Source organism: Opisthocomus hoazin, chromosome Z (assembly GCF_030867145.1).
Source record: "Opisthocomus hoazin isolate bOpiHoa1 chromosome Z, bOpiHoa1.hap1, whole genome shotgun sequence".
NCBI lineage: Eukaryota > Metazoa > Chordata > Aves > Opisthocomiformes > Opisthocomidae > Opisthocomus > Opisthocomus hoazin.
The window spans coordinates 68048158-68063167 of record NC_134454.1 but is presented as its reverse complement, the minus strand read 5'-3'; the positions used below and the strand labels follow the sequence as shown (position 1 = coordinate 68063167).

At 40.0% G+C, this 15010-nt stretch overlaps 1 protein-coding gene across 2 annotated transcripts in view; it reads left to right on the top strand.

Moving 5' to 3' along the window:
- Positions 1-15010, top strand: part of ZSWIM6 (zinc finger SWIM-type containing 6) — a 110661-nt gene that overhangs the window by 81607 nt on the left and 14044 nt on the right. The window contains exons 5-9 of one of the 2 annotated variants that reach the window (XM_075411560.1): positions 4387-4566; positions 6145-6321; positions 6601-6747; positions 9753-9899; positions 12022-12282. In XM_075411560.1, coding sequence (XP_075267675.1) covers positions 4387-4566; positions 6145-6321; positions 6601-6747; positions 9753-9899; positions 12022-12282 — 912 coding nt within the window. The remainder of the gene's footprint in view (positions 1-4386; positions 4567-6144; positions 6322-6600; positions 6748-9752; positions 9900-12021; positions 12283-15010) is intronic. The other variant, XM_075411561.1, reaches the window with a different exon arrangement.

Genomic DNA, 15010 nt, shown 5'->3' with positions numbered 1-15010 from the left:
AGATTTGATTAGGCTTGTATGGGGCACAGTGGCAAGTGTGCAGCAAGTCCTGAAGCCGATCTGTCTGTTGCACAAAGGGGAAGATCTTCATTAGCTGGCTCCATTTTTCCTTGAAATGATCAAATGCTACTCACCAGGTAGCTTATGAGTTTTTATTTTTTTAAGAAAGAGATGCCCATTAATGGGAAGGGCAAAGAAATGTCATGGTAGTTGTGCATCTGTTTCTTGCATATTTGTATTTTGCAAATGAATGTATTGACCTTAAGCATATTAAATGTAAAATTCCAGGGCAAAGGCCAAGTCTTAGAAATTGATTACACAGGTATTGTAAATGAGGAAGTGCTGACCCAAGCTTAGCTACACAGCAGTCCTGACAAGATGGTATAGTATTTGTAGGAAAAGGAGATTTCGTGGGAAGACTATAATCAAACAGTCGAACAGAAGTGTATGCTGGATCTTCAGTCACGGTCAGTGTCCTAGCGCCCCACTAAAACTGATCATCACCTTCCCATTTACTGGGGCAAGAGTAAAATACAATGGTATTTTACAAGTAAGCAATACTTAATCTCTTGGGAGAGTCTGTGTACATTCCTTGCACTTTTTTTGGCTTCATGAATGCATGCATACACTGGACCTGTAATTATTACAACATCTACTTTTACAGTAACTGAATACTTCTTAATATTTTTCAGTTTGCATATTTAAATCATAATCAGTGTAAAGGCATGCTGTCCCTTTCTCCCCCATGAATTTCAAGGTATGGATGTTTACTGAAAAACAAACTGATGTTCACCAAAACGCATTATTGTTCACTTGTGTGTACAAGGAAGGCACACATTGTGTAAAGCAGTAATGTAACCGTGTTTTTTTTGTGGTGAGGCACACTAAAGATGAATGACAACCATGCATTTTCAGAGGGAGGGGTATCTCAACCAAAGGTCTGTTTTGGCAAAGCTGGCTTTTTCCATGTCGAGAAGATTAGTGTAGAACTGAAATAGGCAATTCTTCAGTGCAATATGACAGCTCTAATGTTCATTGCCTTGTGAAATTAATATCAGATTGTAATCGCAGCGTGTTTTATTTTCCAATTATCTTCTAAGGGAAAAAAATTTGTGTATTGGGTTGTGATCATTTTGCCACTGTGCTGTGAGAAGTTTTGTATTGGAAGGACATAGATCACAGTCAAGGAATCGAAACCATAACTTTACTTTCCTTTTAATAGCGTGTGGTTTGGGTGGTGGGAGGGGAAGATGTGTCAGCCTGCTGACAACGAGTCTGAAAAGATACCTGTTTCCTGGGGAAAGGGAGGTAGGAAGAAGAGAGCGAGCTGTGTTAGAGAAAAACAGAAGATGTAAATACGAACACCTTCGGTACTGTTTGGGGTCTTTTTCATTTAATGAGACATTTGTTCATATTGCAGGTGGCATTAGTGGCATTATTAAATCCAGTAGAGCAGGCAAACTTGAGAACGCCAGGAATGTATTTTGGAAAACTTCTTTTGAGTATATGCTGTTGCCAACAGCGGTTTACAGGCCAAAGTCACTGAAAATGGATTTGGATACCTTCCCCACAAATTACAAGTAGCTGCCCTTCATTTTTCTGTAAGCCTTATTTGCAGTAAGGGGCAAGCATGATGGGCAGTTTCCCCATATGGGGATCATTAGGCAGAAAATGGAGAATCTCTGGTCTGAGGCCAGTGTAAGCCTGCAGATTGGTGGTGATGTCTGAGGGCCAGCTTAGGGGGGCTTCCACTGAGCAGCATCAGAGTGAAACAGGAATAATATCCTCCAGCCTCCTTCCAGTTGGCATGTGGTAAAAATCTGGGCACAAGAGGACGTTTTGCTCAGACTTCTCAGTGCTAGGAGCGGGACAGGAACCAGTGAATTGAAAGCACTAGAATGGAGCAGATGTCAGGGGAGGGGGAAGGCACTTAGGGAGCAGGAGGAGAAGAAATATAAACACAGGCAAGCGTACACACACTAGGGCAGAAAAAAAATGAAAACACACAAAACCCCAACCAAAAAAATGTAGAAACCCAAATAGACTGAGGAGTCATTGGCATTATGCCGCCTCCTACCAGATGGTGGCCTTTGTAGCACTACAGGAGCTGAGCCTGGGTCTCTCTCTGTTCGCTTCTCCTGTGGTCGGGAGTTTTGTCTCTCACTCCTCTTCCTGCACGGAATCGGGCAGCCATGAAAGCTGGGCGAGATCTCAGTTGAGCGTGCAGCTGCCCTGAAGTCACTGGGAGCAGGGTGCAGTTGGTTTCTGTTGAAATTTTAAGCAGTTTGTGTGGGGTTTATTAGAAATACACTTGTCTTTGTGCTTCATCTGCATAAAAGTCGCCTGGGTTTCGGAGACAATCACTGCTAACAATGTAGTTATGCTTGACTTAGTTTCCCTCTTTAGACCACATAAGTTTTTAAAGGATTTTGGTGTTTTGGAGTATCTCTTCCCTCTCCTGCTTTTTAGATGCGCTGCACGCATAGTAGAGTTTCTGAAGACGGCGAGACGGTTTCTTTGCCTCTAGTGGTGTTTGAGACATGGAAAAAGAAAAGGCCGCTCATTTTGTAGGGGTGCATGGTATAATCAGTAGTGTGTGTTCCGCCTTGCTGGATTGTTGAAATACTTAACAAATGCGGTCAAAGTATTCCACTTTGCTGTTGCTTCAGTTTGAAAATACTGGGAATCTGGTTACAAAGTATTAAATGGCTGCTTTTTTTTGTACCATGCTGGAGTTTAGTGTCTCTTAATGCCCTCAAGTGATACTTGATTTTGAAAATAAATAAGAAAGCCCAAGTTAACTATCTCCAAGGCTTTCCAGTATGCCCCATTTTCTGTTTTGCAAGTTGCAAGAAATACAGTAATTCTGTCTTGGTCAGTGCTGAATGCATTGATGCTTATTAATAAAAACCAGTTGTAATATGACTCTGGAAAGTGAAGCATTGTCAATGAGTGTGTCTAAAGAAAGTCGTATGATTTGATTTAAAAAGAGGTTTTAAAAATAGTATTGCCTTTATTGACTCCCATGGCAAGTTTCAGACACTCAAAAAAACCCCAAAACACTTGCTGTACTGTATTTAACTACTGTGCAGTAATAATCTGCAGTAGTGTAGTGCCTCTCTGGTGTTCTGCAGAGTACCATATCATATTTTTTTGTGGTTTTCAGATTTCTTTGGTATTACTTCCCTGTTCCACATTGGTCTGAAAGGCAGGGGACTTGCAGCCTTAAGGATCAAGCTGTATTTCCACTGGCTCCTGTGCTGTGGCATACCAACATGCGGAGTTGCTTTAGGAATGAATGTAATGTGATGGCCTGTGCTCTGGATATCCCTTTTGCATTCTTACTTAGCGAAGGAGTGCTTGAATGTGAGAATTTTATTATTCTAGAAGAACCAGCTGCATTTTTAGCCTTTTTTTTTTCAGCCTGTCATGAAGATTGTGTAGTTTAAGCATATTTTCTAAATCTCTTGTAGTGTGTAAGGCAGGTTCTTAATGAGCAGATGAACTGTTGCTAAACAGTGCTTTCAGATGTCTTCATGCTTCTGTCAAAGTTCACGCTGATGAAGAAGACAGCTGATTAAGAATAAAATCTTTCCATTTGAAAATTGTTGCTAGAGACCCTGATGTATTTCTGCCTGCCCTGCTATATAGTCTCAGGGAGCAGGTTCCAAAGTGATGGTATGTGTGAAATATCAGTACAAATTAGCTTTCCCTGCGAGCTCCATAAACAGAAAATGTAGATCAAATTTTCTGGTGTAACCGAATTACTGGAGTAACTGTGTTAACAATATCCTATTCCTATTAGATGGCACAAAACCAGTGTTTCCTGGACCTCTGAGACCCAGATATGTTTGGGAGTGAGTTATGTGTTCAGCAGTACTTCTGCTGGGTTCTGAATGTGGAAGTATATGTTTACAAAATACGTGTCTTACTAATGCACTTCTTTGGTTACTGTAGCTGAAGCTGCAAGACACATAGTTCTTGTACCAGAAGCAAATGTTATTTTCTACAAACAAAAATTAGAATAAAAACTTCAGTAATTTTGTGCTGTAACTTTATGTGAATTCTTGTTTGCTTTTGACTGATGTTCCTGTCTAATGAGCCATACATTGTGAACTCTGGATTTTCTAATACTAAAGACCTCTTAATGCCTTTCAATTGGGAAGGTTGGCTTGGTACAGTCTTTCCACTGCTTCATATGGGCCATGCCAGATCCAAGAATCCTGCATCAGGAATTCAGTCTGCCTGGTGTTAGGCATAGCTGGGAAGCAACCAGTGTAGCATTTGAGGGGAGAAAAAGTGTTACACTATAGAGAAGTTTGCAATTAGTCATTGGCTGCTACATTTTTAATAGAAAACATAATTTAGCAATTTTTTTAAAATCAGGTGCTCTGTGGATGTGTATAGTCTTAAATCCCCACTGCAAGCTGGAGCAGAAGGCCAGTTGGCTAAAACAGCTGAAAAAATGGAACAGTGTGGATGTTTGTCCCTGGGAAGATGGAAACCATGGAAACGAGCTGCCCAATTTAACCAATGCTTTGCCTCAGGGTGCAAATGCTAACCAAGGTGAGCCTAAACAATATGCACTGACTGCCACATATAATATAACCTCTATCTTATATACTCTAGCCTTGCAGAATTCAGCACTCTTTCCTGGGAAAAGTAACTTTCTTGTTGAGGAATGACCAGCCAAAATTATTTTCACTAATACTATCCTTGCAGAAAGGATAAATAGGTGGTTTTTTTGTGCTGGGGCTGCAGTGTTTTCAAAGCAAGTATTTATGTTTAGTTAGGTCTTCTAACTTTTCACTTGGTGCTTCTAAATACATGTTGCATGAAAGTTTGGTGTCCTTGAAGTATGTCATGTATAAGCCTGTTGTTTCTTTGCTCGACTATAATTTTTTATTCCTTCTGGTGTTGGGGTTTTTATTTCATTTGCAGTTACAAAACCTTTGATACGTATTTAAAGAGAGATCTGTTGCAACTGCATTAAACTTGAGTGCGTGAGGAACTAAAGCAGCTACCTGTGGGATGTGCTCTGTATGTGCAGTCTGCATTGCCAGGTGTGTGGGGAGTGCAGAGGCAACACTGCTGTCTTGGAGGAGGTGTCTCTTCTTACTTGATATCATGCTTTCTAATCTAAAATGTGATTATCAAATCTGACAGAAGCCTTGTCCAGTCCATCCAAAGATGGCTACTTTGCTAATATCTGGGGAAGAAGCAGGATGTTTATTGGGGGGAAAAAATCCCTCATAATCCTCAAAACCCTCAGTGTTTTGATATGTTTCATATAATCCTGATAAAATTAAGTGCTTGGGAGGTGGCAGATTTGGGCTTAGATGGTTTTTTCCTTTTTTTTTTTTTTTTCTTGGAAGATTACCTCTGAAGGAATTAGACTTGGTTCTTTTTTAAATCTCACAGGTAGCCAGGGACAGAAGTTCGTTCAGCATATAACTACCTACAGAGGTGTTTTGCTTTCTGTATCTCGTGGTGTTCAGCCCAGCGTGGGCAGACTAGTGGTAGCTCTGACACAGCATCTCTGCGTGCATAGACATAGTGCCATGTTGATGTGTGACAGGGGGATTTTGCCACAGGAAAGAATTATATCAGTCCCATGGCCTCTGTACCTCACTTTCTTTACGGTATTTGTATATGTTTATGACACAAAAAAATCATACAAGACCTCAAAGTTAATGTCAGTTCTCAAAGAGAAAAACTAAAAATCTTTTGTGGGATGTTTATCCGTCCCTCATACTGGCAGCTCTGAGTCTGAGGAGGAGAGAAGCTGGGGATGTTGGCTAGCTGTGTGCCATATACTTTCTAGTTTGTTTTTAGGGGAGTTCTGTACGTGCTGTTGAATGTCCTTCATCTCTAGCTGTTCCTTCTGAAAAGTCCTGTTTAGCATCAGCCGTGCTGGTCTATCTCTCTCTGAATGCAAAGTGAATGGCACACACTTTGGGCTGCTGGGTAATAATAGGATATGAAATGTCATCTGCGGGCTGGTTGGTGCCGAGAGGGGACAAGGCAGGCTGCTGTCGGTTGGGGGGCTGGTGAATAGGCAGAAGACAAGAATGCTGTGAATGACTGATTCACATATGAATGAGAAAAAGCTGATGCAGCTTTCTGAACTTGTGAAAATGACAGATTCGTCGAACAGGCCGCATCGGACGGTGTTCACTCGAGCCATTGAGGCGTGCGATCTGCACTGGCAGGACAGCCACTTACAGCACATTATCAGCAGTGACCTATACACCAACTACTGTTACCATGACGACACTGAAAACTCGCTCTTTGACTCTCACGGCTGGCCCCTCTGGCATGGTAAGTGGCTAAACCGGAAAGACATTTCCATGACTTGCTGCTTTGTTCATTTTCTATGGCATTATTTTGGGGGGGATGGTGGGGAGATAAATGAGAAGCCTGGCAAAAAGAACAGAGGCTCCCTTGAAATGCTGGCTCAGAAGTAGTGCTTTAAGTCTCTCTTGCATAGTTTTAAAAACAAAAGAAAACAAACAATAAAGGGCTTTTGAGTAACCTAGCAAAACAGGCCATTGCAGACATGGAAGCATTGCTATTCCTCAATTATTTTCTCCATTTTAGAACATGTTCCTACAGCCTGTGCGAGGGTGGACGCGTTACGATCTCATGGATACCCACGAGAAGCACTGAGGCTAGCAATAGCTATTGTTAATACACTAAGAAGGCAGCAGCAGAAACAGCTGGAAATGTTCCGGGCTCAGAAGAAAGGTAAATGTGGGGAAGAGACAAGGGGAAAGGACATGCTGAGGTGACAGTAACACCGGATTGGAACTTTGCATGAGAAAATGGGTTTAGAAACTGAAGTGAAAGGCGTGACTTTCACTCTTTTGTCCAAATGATCATAGTGGTAATGTCGTATTCTGCGTGTCAGAGGTTTTCGGTAAGCTGGGTTGTGAGCTGCGCAAGGCAAGGTCTCTGTTCTGCCTTCTACAGTATGTCTGGCATGACGAGGCCTTTATCCCAATCAGGGGTTTTGGTTACACAGTGAAAATTATTCGCACTGTGTGATTTATAGGCTTTTTAAAAGAGCGTTGCATTCAGCGTGTCAGGTGTTGAAAATAGTTTTGTTTTTTTTTTCCTGACACATAATCTAGCTGAACTATCTATTTCTGAGATGTAAGCCTGAAGTCTACATTGAGCGTAACAGTGAAGCAAACCCTGCACTAAAGAAATTCATTAATTTTGGCAGTCCGTTCCAAGAAAGTCTCTTACAATGCTTAAAATTTTAGTGTTCCTGAGTAGAGGTGTATTGCTTTTTTTGGTTTTTGAAACGCTGGTTTTATAAAATATTCTGTGGTGTTCCTCTGAGCACTACCTCCGAGTTTTTTTTGTTTTTGAAGGAACGTTCTCCTTCAGATACAGTTTCTATGCCATGTGTTCCTTGCTACCCAAAATAATCATGCACTGAACTTTGTTGTTAGTTTGACAAGGCAGTGGAAGAATGGGATGGCTTTGTGGTTAAAGAATGCATGTGGAGAAACTAGAATTACTTTCTCAGCTGCTATGAGAATCCCTTAATTCAAATTTTATTTTAGATCTTCGTTGCTACTCTTAATTATGTCTGACCTCATGTATTGTAGGTAAAAATACAAGTGTGAAGTCATAAGTGTAAATTTTTCAAGCGTGTGCGCAGAGGTTTTTCTGGAAATGAGCATTTAGAAGACAAGGTAGACACCTGACTGAAAAAAGAACTAGCTGGCAGTTCCTATATGTTTCCATTTTATTCCCCCCCCCCCCCCCAGTACCCAAGGAAGAAGGTTTTTTTGAGCACTATCTTGGATCCTAGATTTGGATAAAACTTTAAAGCACTTTGTGTTATTACTTAAGAGAATTTGCTAAGTCTTTTTATCATGTAAAGTAGCTTTCCTTAAGTGTTCTGTTAAAACCTTTGCAGCTTTTCTAGCTTCTCAGACTAGGGGGGGACACGTAAGAATCGGGGGGCCTATGTCAATGTGTGTTTGTGTATGTGTGTACCTACCACTGGCAGGTACGAAGGGTCTGCTGCAAGTGTGCTTATCATAGTACTGCACCTTTTCATTCCCAGTTGCTAATGCAGTACCTAGACATTCAATACTTCTGTTAAGTTCCTTTCCCTGTGAGCAGTTTCTGTAGCTGTCAACTAATATTATGGTATTATAAATAAAAAATGGAGTGTACAAAATGCAACCCATCCTACCCTGACACAAGGAATTTTGTTGTTTCTGTGTTGCTTTTTTATTTTTTTCCTAGTATGTGTGGAATTTTTAAAATAATGCTCCTTTAATACTGTCAAATGTGCTGGTCTTCTGTATAAGCAGATGAATTCTGCAGCTACAGCCCAGCTTTAGATTTTGGTTCAGCGAACACCACGTGCTTCTACTTAGCTTTTATTCAAGTGGCTGATTTGATATCTGTGGAACCACTTGCATGATTTAGTTAAGTGTCTATATGACTGGAGGACTGAAACTTTTGGCGTGGCACAAGTGAAGCTTAGAAGTGGGCACAGTAGAACAAATAGAACACAGGAGTCAGAAGTCACTGATTAATCCTTTTTCGTAATATTACTTGCTTCTGCATGTTGTCTCTAGTACATGCTCTTTGTTAGGAAGACAATGATTTGTGTGTTTGTTTTTCATATTACCTATCAGTGGATTCTTTAAAAAAAAAAAAAAAACCAAAAAAACAAAAAAACAAAAAAACCTTCCTGCAGTGTGGCTGTATTTCATTTTGTAGCCCCACACATTTAAGTAGGCAACAGGCAGGATTTAAAAGCTCTGTGGTTACTCAGATGACACTTCGTGAGGCAGGTACAAGTGAGTGTGTACAGGCAGAGAAAAAGAGCATCCATAATGGCTTATATACAGAGTCTAAATGGTCACTCATAATGCGTCTGATTTCAGTCATGAAGGAGGAAGAAAGGAAAAAGAGGGAAGAAGTTGGGAGCTGGAGTCAAAGGGGAGCTGTTGCCATAAGACTTTTAGTAAAGAAAAGGGATTTGGGGAATCTCTGACATCTGTTACCACAAACACACTTCCTTCAGTTCTCTGTGCTGAACAATTTTTTGATGTTCTAACCTAGTGATGGGTGAGGGCTACAGAACAAAGTATCTGTGAAGGTATTTGTTGACTGAAATTTCAGAATGACCGAAAAATGCACTTGATCCACTTAAAGGACAATTTTTTTCTTGTATACCTCATTTAGACATGTTATTCTTTTTGTTTAAGTGAACTGTCATCCAGAGTGCAATATTTAGATGCAGGATAAGCTCATATTTTACTTATGAAATTGGAACATATTTTAGTATATTTTCACTTATCAGATTTAACTTAAAAGGTAAAAACAGTACTATGTCTTTTTGAATGAGGAAACTGTTGTGAATATTTTACAAAAAAAAAAAAAATCTTTGCTGTAGTTTTTCAGCAGACATTTTCAGGCAAGTTACTGGTATCAAGTAAGAAATTTCCAAACACACTGCAGCTGAAATTTTTGACCCGTAATACACTTTGCTAGTGCACAATGTTTGGCCTTCATTCTTTTTTTCCCTTTTAACATATTCACAAGGGGGAATGAATTTACCCTGAAAGCTACGATTTTCTTCTTCTAAGCAGAAGCCTCTGGAAATACTTTGAATTCTGTACTGAGCGCATTTTAATCAGTTTTAGTTTTATAATTGTTTTGAGGGGCGAACCTGTTCACTCTTTCCTTCCCTCCTTTCTCCATCTTTTCTGTCACAGAACTTCTCCACAGAGGAGTGACTTCGATAACGAATCTTGAAGGTTGGGTGGGACACCCTTTGGACCCTGTTGGCACCCTCTTCAGTAGCCTGATGGAAGCCTGCAGAGTGGATAATGAGAGCTTCCACGGATTCTCAGACTTCACGGGTAAGGCCAAGGAAAGGGAGCAATCTTGTATATGTGTTCATTTACTGGAGACATTTTTCTATCTTGCCTTTCTGAACCACCTTCAAAGTCAGTGTTTTTGTAGTGTAAGAACTCACACTTGCATTGGGAGAGAAAATATTTCAAGTAAAATATGAAACCACTTAAAAATTACTAGTTACTCATTCTTGAAGACAATTCTGTATTTCACACTTGAAATAAAACCGAATAAGACTTCATAGTAGCAGCCCTCTCTGCATACATTGCTCTGTCCTTTTTCTGAGAAATTGCAGCAAATCATAGGATCACAGAATTACTGAGGTTGGAAGACATCCCTGGAGATCTAGTCCATCTGCTCTGCTTGAAGCAGGGTGACCTAGAGCAGGTTGCCCAGGACTGTGTCCAGTTGTGTTTTGAATAACTCTGGACACTGTGCAACCTCTTTCAGGTTTCAACCACCCTCACAGTAAAAAAAGTGTTTTCTTGTGCTCAGTTTGTGCCCATTGCCTCTTGTCCTGTCACAGGATACCACTGAGAAGAGTCTGGCACTGTCGTCTTTACATTCTCCCATCAGATATTTTTACATTTTGGTAAAAGCCTCCTGAGCCTTCTCTTTTCCAGGCTAAATAATCCCACCTGTCTCACTCTTATTGTATGAGAGATCCTTCAGTCATCTTTGTGGCCCCACGCTGGATCTGGTCCAGCGTGTCCATTTACTGGGGAGCCCACAACTGGACACAGCATCCAGGTATGGTCTCACCAGTGCTGAGCAGAGGGGAAGCATCACCTCCCTCCACCTGCTGGCAACTCTCCTGCTAATGCAGCCCAGGATGTTACTGGACTTCTTAGCTGCAAGTGTACATAATACTTCAAATTGATGACAAAACACTTAAAATTGAGAATGTACATGGTCTATAAATAATACTAATTGGAAAGTAGTGTTGGAGTATTGATACATGATTTAGGATAGGATGTGTATGCCCATTTTAACTTCAGTATTTGCTTCTCAGTAGCTTAAATGATTAATTCCTTATTCTCAGTCTGTTTCCACCTCTGCGGTAGCTTCTTATGACCACCTGTGTGGACAGCCCTCTACCTGCAGCTCTCTTATACATGCATCCACAATCTTCTTGGGGTTTTCCTCAAAACTCTTTATATTCAATTAGATTTTCTTCAGTTAATTTCTCATCCCATACCTGCCAGTTCTGGAAAAAATTTTAATTAAAAGATATCAGAAATCAGATTCTCTGCAATTATTAAAAAAACCCAACACAACCCCATGAAATAAAAACAGTGTGTGTTGAAAAGTAACTTCCTCCTACACATGCATATGCAATCTATCAAATGCATTCAGCGTTCCCATTTGCTGCAACTGTCCAACTCCGCATGTCTGTCTATTTTAAGTTTTTGTTCCCAAATCAGACTGTAAACTGCTACAGGTTGGAATAATGGTTTATCGTGTGGTGTGTCTGTGAAGTGCCAAATGAATTTCTTTAAAGCAATTTAGGGCTTGGTCTGTGCAGAATTTACTTGTAATCTTTACTGAAAGTCAGAGTTCTAGTGTTAATAGTATACATTTTTTTGTCATAAACGCAACTATAACAAAAAAGCCTGAAAAGAGTGCTAGCAAACAGGATGCTTTGAAGTTGTGGAGTTTCCAGGCCTATTGTGTTTCATAGAATCATAGGATTTACACAATCCTGATAGCTTCAACAAAAATCTGTGCAGGTCTATGATCTGCTTTCCCTTTCTCTTACACATCAAGACTTAAGGAGATACCGAAATGGGTGGGGAAGGAAAATTGAAATGGATCTTCCATTTGTGGCCTCATTAATACAAAGCTGGAGAAGCTGCCTTTCTCTAAATTCTGCAGTTTAAAAAAGAAAAACTTGTATTTTTGCTTGAGTGGGTTATTTAAAACTTAACTGCTTTGTCTATTTCTGCCATGTGGAATTGGATGGGATATTTTAGGTTGGATCATTGGATTTTGAGATTGTGCCTAGTAACTTAAATCATTGAAAAAACTTAATACAAACAGAGGGAGTATGTGTATATGTGGCATTGTAGGCAGATTATGGGTTAGAATGATTTGCTGATGTGTTTTTCTTTCTGTTACCCTTTACAGAGAACGTGGTGCAATGCAAATCTTTGGAGTACCAGCACCTGCCTGCACACAAGTTCTTAGAAGAAGGGGAATCTTACTTAACGCTGGCCGTAGAAGTAGCACTGATAGGGCTGGGACAGCAACGAATAATGCCAGATGGGTTGTATGCACAAGAGAAGGTTTGCCGAAATGAGGAGCAGCTCATTTCTAAGCTACAGGAAATTGAATTGGATGATACTCTGGTGAAGATCTTTCGAAAACAAGCAGTCTTCCTATTAGAAGGTAGCCCAATATAGATGCTAAGTGCTTCTTTAATCTGTCTTCATTTACACAAGCACACAGAATTAGTATTCCAGTGGAAACTGCCTTCCATACTTCAGATGTTGTTTTGACATAGAACTCCAGCAAAATTTTGTTTCCAATATCTTATGAAAATCAAATGTACTTCAGATATCACATGACTGTAGAGATTAGGCGCCCATTGACCTATAAACCTTTTGTTTTAATTTTGATTACATTTTGTTCTTTATTTTGGTTGCTTGTCACAATCTCAGTATCCTGATTATACAACCCAGGCTCACAGCTAAATATTGTAGAGATCACTTATCATTATCAGTTCTCAGGTAGCAAAACTCAGTGTTCCTTGTAACCTGAAAAAGACTGGCAGCTTTCTAAATGTATGAAGATTTTTACCTTTGGTCCAAAGTGAAGAGCTCATATAATTAGCTTAGAATTGCTGTGACAGAAATGTACCATTTTATTTGTAGCAATTAGGAGAAGTCTTGCCTCTGAAATTTGTATCATACATGAAATATGTGGTCAAATATTGAGGCTTAAGGCCTCGTCTTGTGACTGAATTTTGACCAAGACAAATAATTAGTATTTGGGAATTAGCGGATGTGTTGCAATAAAATCTGTACAAGAGAAGTGCATACTTTTGCCTTAGCTTTTCAAAAAGCTGAACATGTAGTGCTGAATTCTCATGTTCAAAGAATAGTCTCATGGATTCTGAGGTTGTCTTTCTAGTTTTTGTTTTTCTAATGGAAGTAAAAGCTTTAGAGGAACCAATTAGCCAAAAGCATAATCCAAGTTTTGAGTGCTTACTCAAGGCATGGTAGGGAGTGTGGTGTTGCTCTAGGTAAGTTGTGAAGACTGTTACACAGCAGTCAGGTTTTACTTTCTTTCTGCAAGACATTTGTCTTTTAAAACTTCCTCTAACGGAAGAGGTGCAATATGTTGTTTAGGGTTCTCAGCTTTGAGTCACTGTTCTTGCCCACTTCCTTAAAGACTTTGGTACCATTTGGTGCCATGGTGCCATTTGAAATTGTAGAGAAGCCACACCATGGAGAGAGTTTCCATTATGGTGTAGCTGTACTGCTGCTTTACGGCCTTTGGACAAGAGAGCTGCTGGCTGGATCCAGCTGTTAACCACCATACAGGGATCCTATGGATTATAAAATCAATTTGCTGGATTAGTTACTGGTAAGGACACTTTCTGAGGAAAAGGCAGGATATCCCTGAAGTGCTCTCGGATAATTGTAGTTTACTACTTTGATCACTGAAATTCTTTCAGTGTTTTCTTAGAATAGTAAACAAGTGATCATATCTGCTAATATAACTAACTACAAAATTGCTGTGGTGGACAGCGTGTGAACAATGGTCTTGCGTGACTGTGCTGAGAGATCCTGCTTTCCTGCAATAGCTTCAGTTTTTACTCCAGCTTAGGCAGAAACTGCCAGCTCACATGGAGGAAAAACTGTGTGGTGATTTAAGTTGCTAATCATATCAATTGTGTTTTTATAGTTAAAGTCCTGTAGATACAATACAGAAAGCTTAATCCAATATTAAACTGATTTCTATGCTGTTAATGCAGATTAATGCATGCTGTATGTAGCTGCATGGGAAAGCAGAACGCAAGACTCTTGCAAGAACAGTTCTAATATTTTGCATGACTGCCAAGTTAATGGCAGAATATATTTTTGTATAAATGCTTTGTCCTGTATTCTTTGTGTCTTAACTGAGTTTCTGACTAGACCACCAGCTGACAAACACACATGAAATGGTTTCTTTCACTGAAGCAGTGCCAGCTAGTTTTCAGTGCCTTTCAACTTCATTTTAAATGATTGAGACACACTGTCACCTACTGAATCTTCATTGACAATTCCTTTGTAATCAGCCCCAGTCTTCAGAAATGCCCACCTATGGAGCACAGAATATTTTCATGCCTAGTGATTTTTATCTTTGCATGTTGTGCTAAGGCACCAGTCAGAAGAACACAATTGAAACAGCTTGGTGGTTTCTGCTTATCTGCGCTCCTTGTCTGCTTCAGTGTAGCATCGGCTGTGTTAGTTTGAACCGCTGCTGGAAGCGGTTTAAATGATACATATGACTCTTGAGCAAAGAAGTGTGCTCACAAAGTTGTTCGTCCATCCATCCAAGTGTTGTAGGTTGGAGGCTCAAGTAGAAGTAGTAATAACTTCTAGGACTGCTGTCTGTGCAATAGTAGTCCAAAAATACTTAACGTAAGATTCTTATTCTATATCTTGCAACATTTATTGCCTGAGCTTTTAGTTGCTGAAGTAAAAAAACCTGTTTGACACAATTTTCCTACTAAGAGGAATAACAGTTCCACGATAGTTCCACGATAAATGTGAAAATGGGATTCATATGCACAGTGAGCAGTCAGAACTCAGCAGGGCAATAGCTGCAGTTAACTTGATTGTTGTCAATCCTAATACTGCTGTTATGAAGTTGAATACAGTGGCTGCACTGAGTGTGAGCAAAATCCATTGCCCCAACAAGGGGGATAGTTTTCCCACAACAAATACAATTTTGAAGATCACATGGTTATAATGAACTAACAAAACCACCTTTGGTGCAAGATCTGACCTGGTCTTCTCTGGAGACCAAGTCCAGACCAAAGGATTATTTAAATGCCTAATGTCAGGTGAGGCATTAGATAGGGATCGAGTGCTGCTGTGGTGATTGGTCATGTAACTTCAATTAAAGA